Here is a 13,570-nt window from a genome sequence, read left to right on the forward strand (position 1 = left end):
GTTTATTAAGCAATTTTGATAGGAAATTGCTTAATTTTAGAAATGTTTTTGCTCTTTTTTTGCTCTATAAAATAGTTGGTTTTTTTTTAGAATCATTCATCTTAGCAGTGGGATTTACATGAAAAGAGAAACAAATTAAGTTTGAGTGAAAATGTAAATTTTTTGCACTCTCTGGTCAACTGACTCAGTGAATCAAATGACTCAAAAACCCCGATTCACTTTGGTGAGTGACTCATTAAAACTCGATTCAGTAAAAAGAATCGAATTTACCATCACTACACACAGCTCATGTCACAAGTTATGAGCATTATTCACTGAAGAGTGTGGAGATCAGGGAAATTATTTTGCTGCTATTGTTAATAATCATCATCATTACCATTGCATTAATAATATAATCTACAGCATTGATATTGCATTCAGATGCCTCATGATAATAATGAAAATGTCTCAGTTGTGTTTCTTCAGGGGCGAAACAAACCTGGATCAATTCTCCACATGCAGTGGTCGGAAGAAACTTATAGGTTAATATGACTGGACATGTTAAGGCAAGTTTCTGGTTGAATTGTTCACAGCGCCATGTGTCCCTGTCCCTGAACCTCACAATCAAACTCTGACCTATGTTTGAGGACCAGGAATGCTGTTATTTAAGGTGGGAACTTAAAATTTGGGTTAGCAAATTTTGGGAAAGAGAAAACTGACTGTTTAAGTGGAGAATTGTGGAGGAGTCTGAAACACTTGCAGACCTCTGACTGTGACAGATGCTAACTTAGCCCTGGGTCGTCTCATCCCTTCCTTCTTCCCAAAGATCTTCGGGCCCAAAGAGAATGAGCCTTTGTCCCTGGAAGAGACCACGAAGCATTTCCGTCAACTTATTTGCAACATATGCAAATTCACATACATAAGCAGAAAATGCATTAACCTTACAAGGACAAGCTCATGACATGAAGATTAATGCATAGACATTGATTAAACCTGGCTAAGAACACAAACATACGCAATGAAGATCAGCTTGCTATTTGTATGAGTGACAGAATGCTGTGAAAGTTTAATAAAATACACTTGAGTTTGAAGTTGAGGAATAGCCCAAAAGAAGCTTTATGACAAGGGAATGAGTTATGAAAAAAGAAAAGTGATTGAAGTAGTTTTAAAAGAGTGACTTAGGAGTGCCCTGGTACTGAGTGATCAAAACCAGTGATCACTGTAGAAAGAAATAAAATAATTTAATAAGTTGGTAATGTTTAAACATGTGTTTCTCTTGTTACGGCAACTTCTTGAGATATGACTCAGTATGCAAATTAGCTGGAGTAAGTGGTGACGAAGAAGCTTCCTGTGTGTGTGTGTGTGTGTGTGACTGAGGTTTTCAGGAGAGGAAGTATAGCAGACTGTTCAGGAGTGCAGATTTGGATAGGAAATTTATAGTTTAGTGATGATATGTTGTTGTAAGGGGGTTAATATCTTATGCTGAATCTAAGTATGTTAAAGTGCATAAAGGGGGTGATTGTTGTGTGCAAATATTTGAACCTTAACAAGACGACAACTGTTTCTTTTAGACTTTTCCTTTTCTTTATAAAGACTTTTATATTGAATATGTGAGTAGCTTAAAACAAATTAGGGTAAAAAATAAAATGTGATTTTTCCAATATTTGCTGCTCAGACGACTGAGCTTCTTATTCCCAGTGACAGCAGCAATACGCTCAGTAATCCAAATGACTCTATACTGAAATGTTGGATGTCTATCTTGAAAATAAATCCCACACTGATATTTAACAAGTGAAAAAGACAAGAAGACAGTGTTCATTTCTGTTTGTCTCCACGTTGAGCCAGCCACCACACTCCCTGCTGGTGGCTGGCTCACTTGCAGTGGCTGCTTGGCGGGGCCTGGCGCTCATGGCTTGGTCAGGCCCCTCCTGAAGGGTGGGGGGCCCCTTCAGCCTCTGGTCCCGGGGCTCAGTCCGCTCTGGCGCAGCTGGCAGAGCCTGCGGGTACATTGCCGCAGCTCCCTGTAGCTTTAGCGCCGCGGCTGATGGGTGACGCCCAGTCTGAGGATCTCCTCAGGCCGTTCCAGGAGGGTGGCGCGGCCGCCCCTCCAGTGGTCCTCCTTGGGCTCTCGCGCTCTGGAGGGCCTTTAGATGTCTGGGACCTTTTCTTGAACTTCTCTTGTCTACATCTTTCCCTGTCCTATCCTCCAGCCATGTCTGTTCCGTTTGTAAAAACTTAAAAGTAAAAAAAAAAAAAAATCAAACAAATAATTAAGAATTTGGAAAAATCTTTTCTTGGCTTTCAGACAACAATTCTGATTGCTACAGTGCCGAATGGGACAGGCAAATAAATAAATAAGTAACAAGTGAAAAAGACACTTTGCAAAGCTCACAGAACCACAGCTGTGTATGCAAGGTTAATTAAGCTGGTGATTCACTGTCCTTGCTACTGTTCTGCTGGGTCTCTATGCCCAAGCCAGCTCATCACTAACAACAGATATGGATACTGATTCAGCAGTGAAGTGACTGTCAGTCCCCTCCCGTACATGGATGACGGCAAACTGTATGCCATGAGTGAATGACACACCAGCTCACAGATCCACCTCACCAGAATCTACAACTAGTTGTTCTTGGACTGGATAAGTAAGGAGATTTGCACTGAAGAGGTGGAGCTCCTGGGGCTCGGTCACTCTGGCACAGCTGGTTGACGGCGGAGCTCACGGGCACGTCACAGCAACCCCCCCTGGCTTCTGCCCCGCGGCTATTGAGTGACCCCTCATCTGGGGCTCTCCTCAGCTCTTTCCGGGATAGTGACTTGGTTCCACTTGCATGGAACAGAAGAGGCTGTGGAGTGCAGGAACCACACTGCAAGCTGGTAGATATGCAGGTATTCCTGGGTCCTGCAGACTATCACCTAAAAACAATAAACAAAAAGATTTTCTAAACTGTAGCAATGTAATGTACGTATAGTGCCAAATACATTTTTGTAGTCTTCATTAGCTTTAATTCACATGGAAGTGTTCCTAAAGTCATATGCTGTAATGATATTTCCATTATGAAAACATGATTTTGGACATTTCAAGTTTTTCACTTCGGCAGATAAAATGAATTGAGCAAAATCAACTCAAAATATTTCCACACGCCATAACGTCCTCTCTTCCTCGCTGGCTCCATATCTGTCAGTGGAATGATCACCTCGTCGCTATCTGTCACCATCAACACACTCCACGAATCCCGTGGATGATTCACTTCCTTATATCCGTTTGAATCAGGTACCGAAGCAGTTACGTGCGGAATGAAGCTTTGGACGTCACTGGTCACATGACTTTTGCCAAACGAAGCAAGCCTCGACACAGTGCTTCTGAACCAGTGTGTTGTTTTTTTCGACACACGCTCCGGAGCGTCAGCTTCAAGCGGGCCATCACTAGTGTTTTCTGATTGTATCTTTTTTTAAAAATTTGGTTCCTGGACTTATCCCTGTTTCCTGTCCTATCTGAGAGTCTGGAAGTCTGGTGTGGAGTTTTTTGGAGTGTGAGCACGAGTGCGTGAAGAGGAGTTTGGAGAGGAGCAGAGATGGGCAGTAACGCGTTACTTGTAATGCGTTACTGTAATCTGATTACTTTTTTCAAGTAACGAGTAAAGTAAGGGATTACTATTGCAAAAACGGTAATTAGATTACCGTTACTTTCCCGTAGTAACGCTGCGTTACTGCGTTACTAAAACCGTCACAACAGCTGTGTGCAGATCAACAATGGATCACATATCGATTGTGGGAGAGAGTATGAGCGTGCAGCGTTTAAAGCGTGGAAGTACTGACCTTATGTAACCCACATAAAATGGGGGTACCACTTTAAGGACTGATATGAGGAGAGATGGACAGCCTGCCCAACCAATCGAAATGCACAGGTCCCAGTATGTTTTGACCAATGGGAGAGCAGTCTGCCGCTGTATGTCCCACCTACGTGCTCTGTGTTTGCTGCTATGTGTGGAGGTAGTCGCGTGCTGGCAGGAGAAAAGAGAGACTGAAGCTTTTGAGCTGGAAAAAAAGTATTAGATATAAGTTGCAACCAACTGTGTTGCATATAAGTTCACTGGTTATCAGCTACCTTTCATGTTAAAAGTAGCCACAGTGAGTAAGCAGGCAAATGCTGCATTTTTCTGGTGACTTTAAAAAGTACCGCGTGGAGCTAAACTGTTAGCCTTTGTTAGCTCTAGTTGCTATCAACTGCCTGGGAGTTCATCTCAATCTGCTTCCAGAAGCAAGGTAACACTTGAAGCGCAACTTATGTTTATTTTTCCTTCATGTCGTATTACGGTTATTAAAGAGAAAACAACATGTCCTGTACATTACGTTATTTAGAGCCCTGCATTTTCCGACCGAGAGACACTATGCCATTGTCTTCGGCCGTGATGCGCTGAGATCGGTGAGCACATGTTGTATGTCTCAGTTAGTTCATGTCTGTTTCACATTTTATCGTTGAGAAACTGAATTAATCTCAATTGTTTGATTAATAATTGCCGCATATGCGACATATATGCATATGCACTGACTTTACTTGGTTTAATGCATAGTTTGTGTAAGAGAGATGTTTTATTTTTGCAAAATTGAGTATTTTTATTGCAAATTTATGTTGAATGTGATTTAAACAAAATCCTAAGTTGTGAATTATAGCTAGAACAGCATAATTAATATTTGAATTGCTCTTCTGACCCTGTCTGTTGACAGGTCAGGTTTTTTTTGTATGCTGAATTGTTCCTGAGGTGGATTCCTCCAGTGAAATAGGATTCCTCCAGTGAAATAGATGGCGAGCCTTCCCACCTGGACTTAGAGAGACTGAGATTCGCTTCTTTTCCACTTGATGATCTGCTGCACCTTGCGGTGTGGTAGGACTGTATCACTCACACTTTCACGCACAGCTGGTTATACATAAGACCACTGACTGACATTCTTTCATCCCTATTTTCTTTCACACCCTGGGAATTTTTTGGACTTTACTCCTTGGACATTTTTTATTTGGGACTTTAAATAATGAGCTGTTGTGTAGAGCATTCTCCACATGTGAAAAGAGTGTGAGATTTTCATTTGAATGTACATTGGATTTGTGTAATCTGTTCTATAAGAGTTAAGGAGTCAGGTTACTAGGGTGCACCCGAGCATTGAAACCCGAACATTGAAAACCAAAAATAACACTTGGCCAAGTCATTGCTTTAGTAGTTTGTGTTTTACTTTTCTTTTAATTTTTGTAAGTTTCCTTTCTACCATTGTAAAGTGTCTTTAACCTGTGCTTGTCAACCTTATGGTTTATGTCACTAAAGTTGGCTGGTTCTTTTGAGTTACATTCTTGTCTCTGTGTCTCATTTGAACACACCCCTGTGCTCCTATAGTCGAGCCTATTGGCCCATTGATATATTCTTTTCAACAATTCCCCTTACTGTGTTACAGTGAGAGCTTTGGCGAGCCAGCCAGGAGCATGGTTGTGTGTGTTTAAGTGCTAGACAATTTGTGTGTGGTGTTTAAAAGTGCTTAATCTGAGCTATAACTTCTAGAGAGAAAATGGATGTTGTGCTAAGTGAATCCGTCAGAATTCCCAATTCTGTAGTTGTTAGTGGGATCACAGGATCAGAGACTGATGAGGAAGTGTCCACTTTCCTCCAAAAATATGGTTCCATCAACCGTTACTTTCGTCTAGACGATCCTGAGTCAGATTACCATAAGCACATGATCATCGAGTTTACACATGAGACTGCCATGCACACATTGGAGCCACTGTTACCTCTGCGGCTTCCAAGTACAACCCAAGCAGGCATCGTGTATGAGTTAAAGGCCTTAGGAAGTGTTTACTCCCTTGATGCCAGAAACAAAGCCACTAAAATGTACATGGAACAGCTCCGTGAAATTGCCAAACTGAGTGGAAATTCATTAGAGGAGATGTTAAAGGAAGAACTTAAAAATCTGGTTTCATCGGCAGGAAGTGCTATTTCCCAGTCATCTCAAACTGGTCCAGAATCCTCAACTGTACAGAGCCCACTTCCACAGAAAGACTTAACCAGCAAGGGAGACGTTTCATTTTCTGAGGACCCTCAATCAGGTGTACCTCTAGACTCCACAGTTTTGACATCACCAAATAACGCAAGTAAATCTCTTACCTCTCCCAATTTCAGTGAAAACCTGACTGATTTCAGCCCCTCACAGACTCTTCCAGCTTCTTCTGGGGCCGCTTCTAGCCCCATAATTGATGTTAATCCAACTGCTGTTCAGCGAGTAGTTGTTGAGCATGTAGTGCGCAGCAATGAGAGCTCACCCCAGTTCGCATCATCTGGTAGACTCAGGGCTTATTCGGGCAAGAGCCCACGTCCTAGCCATGAGGCAGATTATGATACGTGGCGAGCTAGTGTTGAAATCCTTATTAGAGATCCTTCTGTGTCTGATCTGCACTGCACACATCGTATACTTGACAGTCTGCTTCCTCCTGCTTCTGAGATGATTAAACATCTGAGTCCACAGTCTAGACCCTCTGCTTATCTTGAGTTGCTTGACTCTGCCTACGGAACAGTCGAAGATGGTGATGAGCTGCATGCTAGGTTCATGAGCACATTTCAAAATGATGGAGAGAGAGCTTCTGTTTTCCTGCAGAGGCTGCACACTGCATTAAGTAGAGCCATGAGACGTGGTGGTGTGTCCGCTCATGATTTTAACCAACAGCTCTTAAAGCAGTTCATTCGAGGTTGTTGGGAGAATGCACTAATAATCGATCTTCAGCTAGAACAAAAAAAAGAAAACCCACCTTCCTTTGCAGAGCTGCTGCTTCTTCTTAGGACAGAAGAAGATAAACAGGCTGCAAAACTGAGCCGCATGAGGCAGCATTTTAGTCATGCTAAGTCTGCCCAAAACTCTAGAAAGCAGCACGCCACGTCACACGTGCAACTCGCACACACCACCAATAATCTGGTGGACAAATCTGATCTTGAGACGCTAAAGCAACAAGTTGCTGACCTCAGCATTCAGCTTAACAGTCTTGTATCTGAGAATCACAAGACGAAACAACCTAAGCAGCAAAAAGCGAGGTCCGTCACACCTGACACCCACGGTGTGAAACCAAAAGTGGCCAGTCAGCATCCCTCCACATTTAAAGCTAACAGTAGACCACGTCCATGGTACTGTTTCCAGTGTGGGGAGGATGGCCATGTCGTCTCAGTTTGTGATAAAGCGCCAAACCCTTCCCTTGTAGCAGCTAAGAAAAGACAGCTGAAAGAAAAACAGGCTGCTTGGGAAGCCTCTAATGCTTCTCGAAGTGAGGCACATTTAAACTGAAGCCTACTCCCATAGAGGGACATATGGGAGTGGAGTCTTGCAATGTCAGTCCCAAAATCCTGAAACCTGCCATTAAAAACGTTAAAGTGGAAGGATCAAAATTTCCACATGGCCTTGTAGGAACTAAGACCACAGCTCAAGTAACTATTGCAGGAAGAGACACAAACTGTCTTTTGGACACGGGTTCACAAGTCACAACTGTACCCCAGTCTTTTTATGAAGAACATCTTGCAGATCTGACCATTCATCCCTTAAATGAGTTGCTTGAAGTGGAGGGTGCCAATGGCCAGTCTGTCCCTTACTTAGGATATGTTGAGCTTACCATCACCTTTCCTAAAGAGTTTGTAGGCTCTGATATTGATGTTCACACTCTGGCCTTGGTTATCCCCCATCTCCGCTCTACAGCCCATGAGCAGGTACTCATAGGCACAAACACCCTTGATGCCCTCTATGCTAATTACCAGAAGCTTTCACCCTTTCAGCCTTTGTTTAATGGGTATCAAGCAGTTCTCCAAATACTTGAGATGCGACAAAGAAACTTTAACTCTGGTAGCCTTGGTTGTGCAAAACTGACAGGTAAGATGCCTGCAGTCGTTCCTGCAGGACAGACTGTTGTCCTGGAGGCCTCTGTCAATGTAGATCCCGTGAACATGCAAAGAGATGTTGTCCTTGAACATCCTTCAGCCTCTTCACTACCAAATGGCTTGCTAGTTTCAGCAATTGCAGTCACTTTACCACGCAAACGTCAGTGTCTTCTCCCTGTCGTAGTGAGAAATGAAACCAACCATGACATTGTCATACCCCCCAAAACACCTTTGGCAGATGTTAATGCTATCTTGCAAGTGCTACACAAAGAGCAAACTGTCAGAGAACCAGACTGCTCTAAATTTCAAGCTAAGTCTTCCTCAGAACTGAGCTTTGATTTTGGAGATTCGCCCTTACCCACTGAATGGAAGGAGCGAGTTACAAACATGTTAAACGACATGCCAAATGTCTTCTCTCAGAACGAATTGGACTTTGGACACACTGACAAAGTCAAACACCATATCAAACTCAGTGATGCGACACCCTTTAAACAGAGAGCACGTCCCATACACCCCAATGATGTGGATGCTGTGAGACAACATCTACAGGAACTCCTTGATTCTGGTGTTATACGAGAATCTGAGTCCCCGTTTGCTTCCCCCATTGTTGTCGTTCGTAAAAAGAATGGCTCTGTTCGTCTGTGTGTAGACTACAGAAAGCTGAACCTGCAGACCATCAAAGACGCTTATGCCCTTCCAAAATTGGAAGATGCATTCAGTGCTCTTGCAGGTTCTAAGTGGTTTTCGGTCCTAGACCTCAAGTCCGGATACTACCAGGTCGAGATGGAGGAAGCGGACAAGAATAAGACCGCATTTGTTTGCCCACTTGGATTTGGGAATTTAATAGGATGCCCCAGGGGATCACAAATGCGCCTTCGACGTTCCAGAGATTGATGGAGAAGTGTGTAGGAGATATGAATCTCAAAGAGGTTCTGGTGTTCATTGATGACCTGATTGTCTTCTCATCATCCCTGGAGGAACATGAACAGCGTTTGAAACATGTCCTGCAACGACTGATGTCATATGGCTTGAAACTGGCACCAGAAAAGTGCAAATTCTTTCAGACCTCGGTAAAATACCTTGGTCACATTGTTTCCGCAAGAGGAGTAGAGACTGACCCTGACAAAGTTGAGGCCTTAAAGACCTGGCCTATCCCCACAAATCTTAAGGAACTTCAGTCCTTTTTAGGATTTGCTGGATATTATCGAAGGTTTATTCAGGGCTACTCTATCATTGTCAGACCACTTAACGAACTAACCTCGGGCTACCCACCAATTAGGAAGCGGAACAACAAGCCAAGGACACACGCAAATTCAGAGTATCGCAACCCAAAGGAACCTTTTGGTCAGCGTTGGACACCTCAATGTCAGGAGGCCTTTGACCAAATAATAGCAAAGCTAACCTCCGCTCCAATCTTGGGATTTGCAGACCCCCAGCTTCCATATGTTTTACATACGGACGCCAGTACCATCGGCCTTGGTGCTGCCTTATATCAGGTACAAGATGGACAGTCCAGGGTCATAGCTTTTGCAAGTCGTGGTCTTTCAAAGAGTGAGAGGAAGTACCCAGCCCATAAGCTGGAGTTTTTGGCCCTTAAGTGGGCAGTCACGGAAAAATTCTCTGACTACCTATATGGTACAGACTTTGTAGTAGTGACTGACAGCAACCCTCTTACATACATCTTGACCTCTGCAAAGCTTGATGCAACAGGGTATAGGTGGCTGTCCAGTCTTTCCACCTATTCATTTAGTCTTCAGTACAGAGCGGGAAAACAAAATCTGGATGCTGATGCGCTCTTGCGCCGTCCTCACAGTCCACCAGAGGATGATTATGCATCTAAGAAGGAGAGTGAGAGAATCCGGCAGTTCACACTGTACCATCTGAGCAACCCTGAGAGTCCAGAGACTGTTCCCTTGGATGTAATTCAGGCTATTTGTGAGCGCCATATGGTCACCTCAGCCGTAGCTAATGTTGGATCCACCACTTCTGGGTTGACCTTAGTTGAATCCCTCACTCACCAGTCCACAGCTATTCCTGACTGCTTCCAACAGGAGCAAGTGGATGGGCTTCCCATTGTCCACTCAATTTCTGAGAAGGAGTTGAGGCAAAAGCAGACATTGGACCCTGCTATCAATGCAGTGATTGTACTCTTGGAGACTGGCGAAACTCCACCTCCCAGCCTTAGGTTAGAGCTACCAGAACTTCCCCTGTTACTCAGAGAGTTAAATCGGCTTGAAATACAGAACGGAGTGCTCTACCGTAAGCGGCAAGATGGTCCCAACACCTCATATCAGCTTGTGCTCCCTGAGGAGCTAAGAGCCACAGCACTTACAAGCCTTCATCATGATATGGGCCATCTTGGAGTCGAACGAACAGTAGACTTGGCAAGGGCCAGATTTTATTGGCCGAAAATGCACATGACCATAGAAAAAATGGTCAAATCTTGTGAGCGATGTATTCGTCGAAAAACACCTCCAGAGAAAGCTGCTCCATTGATAAACATTAAGACCTGCAGACCTCTCGAACTAGTGTGCATGGACTTTTTATCAATAGAGCCAGATCGCTCAAACACGAAAGATGTATTGGTCATAACTGACCATTTCACAAAGTATGCTGTGGCAGTGCCAACTCCAAATCAACGAGCACAGACTGTAGCAAAGTGTCTCTGGGACAACTTCATTGTCCATTATGGTTTTCCCGAAAAGCTTCTTAGTGATCAGGGTCCTGACTTTGAATCAAAGACCATCAAGGAACTCTGTGAACTTACTGGCATGAAGAAAGTGCGTACAACCCCCTACCACCCTAGAGGGAATCCGGTTGAGAGATTCAACCGCACTCTTCTCCAGATGCTTGGGACACTGGATCGGTCAGATAAATTCCACTGGAGAGACTTCGTCAAGTCTCTGGTACATGCTTATAATTGTACGAAGAGTGACGTGACTGGATTTTCCCCCTATGAATTGATGTTTGGGAGGCAACCAAGACTGCCCATTGACTTAATCTTTAGGTTGCCCACTAATGCTACTAAGCAGACTCATTCCCAGTACGTCGGTAACCTAAAATCTCGGTTGGAAGAAAGCTACCGGATTGCCACCAATAATGCACAAAAGAATGCAGGTCGCAACAAAGCCAGATTTGACCGACGAGTGGTTGAATCAACATTGCAGAGTGGAGACAGAGTTCTTGTACGAAATGTGAAGCTGCGTGGAAAACATAAGCTGGCAGATAAGTGGGAAACGGATGTTTACATTGTCCTTAAGCGAGCTGGAGAAATGCCGGTCTACACAGTTAAACCTGAGGGTAAAGATGGACCTGTGCGGACTCTACATCGTGACTTGCTTCTCCCATGTGGATTTCTGTCAGCAGCTGCAGAACCTGAGACAGTCAAAACCCATCCAAACAGGAGACCCAGAACAAGGCAGTGTTCTGTTGTCGAGGGGGAAGATGAAATTCCCTCTGATATGGATGATGTATCTGATTGGACATTTCGCCCTCTCATTACATCAAAGTCCGACGTATATGTCCCAGTACATGAAACTCACAAGTTGAGTAAACCTCCTTGTGTGGTCAGAAGATCAGCAGAACCAGAGGTGCCTACAGTTTCACTTCCACCTGATCCTCCTGCCACTAAATCCCTTGTAGAGGAAGGTGAAGGAATGATTCAGGATGTACCTGACCATGACAACTCACCTGAACGTGACAACTCACCTGAACGTGACAACTCACCTGAAGCAAACATATTGCATGGGCTTGACTCAGCCAAAGGACTTCCTCAAAGTTCAGAATTGCAGCAGTCTGAGGAAGCTCCTCAAGATGATGGGACGAGCTCTGATGCAGCATGTGAAGAAGGATTAAGTGATGTGAACAGACCTGTTACTGAACAGCCTGAACCTGTGATGATCCAGAATAATGGACTTCAAGATACTGAGCCATCTCTTCGTCGTTCTAACAGATTGCAAGCAAAGCCCAAGAGACTGCATTATGTGACACTTGGGAATCCTCTGATAACGGTGGTGAATTCTCTTTTTCAAGGCCTAAGTGAGGCATTGACTAGCTCTTTAAATGGATTTGAAGATCCAACTAGTAATTATGTTGGAAAGGTCAAAGCAGTGTAACTCAGTGCCACCCTGCAGATGCCCAGGGACGGGCATACCATCAAGAGGGGAGGGTGTAACCCACATAAAATGGGGGTACCACTTTAAGGACTGATATGAGGAGAGATGGACAGCCTGCCCAACCAATCGAAATGCACAGGTCCCAGTATGTTTTGACCAATGGGAGAGCAGTCTGCCGCTGTATGTCCCACCTACGTGCTCTGTGTTTGCTGCTATGTGTGGAGGTAGTCGCGTGCTGGCAGGAGAAAAGAGAGACTGAAGCTTTTGAGCTGGAAAAAAAGTATTAGATATAAGTTGCAACCAACTGTGTTGCATATAAGTTCACTGGTTATCAGCTACCTTTCATGTTAAAAGTAGCCACAGTGAGTAAGCAGGCAAATGCTGCATTTTTCTGGTGACTTTAAAAAGTACCGCGTGGAGCTAAACTGTTAGCCTTTGTTAGCTCTAGTTGCTATCAACTGCCTGGGAGTTCATCTCAATCTGCTTCCAGAAGCAAGGTAACACTTGAAGCGCAACTTATGTTTATTTTTCCTTCATGTCGTATTACGGTTATTAAAGAGAAAACAACATGTCCTGTACATTACGTTATTTAGAGCCCTCCATTTTCCGACCGAGAGACACTATGCCATTGTCTTCGGCCGTGATGCGCTGAGATCGGTGAGCACATGTTGTATGTCTCAGTTAGTTCATGTCTGTTTCACATTTTATCGTTGAGAAACTGAATTAATCTCAATTGTTTGATTAATAATTGCCGCATATGCGACATATATGCATATGCACTGACTTTACTTGGTTTAATGCATAGTTTGTGTAAGAGAGATGTTTTATTTTTGCAAAATTGAGTATTTTTATTGCAAATTTATGTTGAATGTGATTTAAACAAAATCCTAAGTTGTGAATTATAGCTAGAACAGCATAATTAATATTTGAATTGCTCTTCTGACCCTGTCTGTTGACAGGTCAGGTTTTTTTTGTATGCTGAATTGTTCCTGAGGTGGATTCCTCCAGTGAAATAGGATTCCTCCAGTGAAATAGATGGCGAGCCTTCCCACCTGGACTTAGAGAGACTGAGATTCGCTTCTTTTCCACTTGATGATCTGCTGCACCTTGCGGTGTGGTAGGACTGTATCACTCACACTTTCACGCACAGCTGGTTATACATAAGACCACTGACTGACATTCTTTCATCCCTATTTTCTTTCACACCCTGGGAATTTTTTGGACTTTACTCCTTGGACATTTTTTATTTGGGACTTTAAATAATGAGCTGTTGTGTAGAGCATTCTCCACATGTGAAAAGAGTGTGAGATTTTCATTTGAATGTACATTGGATTTGTGTAATCTGTTCTATAAGAGTTAAGGAGTCAGGTTACTAGGGTGCACCCGAGCATTGAAACCCGAACATTGAAAACCAAAAATAACACTTGGCCAAGTCATTGCTTTAGTAGTTTGTGTTTTACTTTTCTTTTAATTTTTGTAAGTTTCCTTTCTACCATTGTAAAGTGTCTTTAACCTGTGCTTGTCAACCTTATGGTTTATGTCACTAAAGTTGGCTGGTTCTTTTGAGTTACATTCTTGTCT

At 43.5% G+C, this 13,570-nt stretch overlaps 1 protein-coding gene across 2 annotated transcripts; it reads left to right on the top strand.

Moving 5' to 3' along the window:
• Positions 1 to 3,806: 3,806 nt before the first annotated feature.
• Positions 3,807 to 7,919, top strand: LOC309717539 (uncharacterized protein). 2 transcript variants are annotated; one of them, XM_082552197.1, is made up of 2 exons: positions 3,807 to 4,402; positions 4,705 to 7,919. In XM_082552197.1, exon 2 carries the CDS (start codon positions 5,533 to 5,535, stop codon positions 7,288 to 7,290), a length of 1,758 nt encoding a protein of 585 aa, XP_082408323.1. In that variant the 5' UTR covers positions 3,807 to 4,402; positions 4,705 to 5,532; the 3' UTR covers positions 7,291 to 7,919. The 2 variants fall into 2 exon arrangements, with proteins under 2 accessions (XP_082408323.1, XP_082408324.1); XM_082552198.1 differs by having other exon boundaries at positions 3,807 to 4,242; positions 4,339 to 7,919.
• The last annotated feature ends 5,651 nt before the right edge of the window (positions 7,920 to 13,570 follow it).

Source organism: Aulonocara stuartgranti (assembly GCF_965226115.1).
Source record: "Aulonocara stuartgranti genome assembly, chromosome: 11".
NCBI classification, from domain to species: Eukaryota; Metazoa; Chordata; class Actinopteri; order Cichliformes; family Cichlidae; genus Aulonocara; species Aulonocara stuartgranti.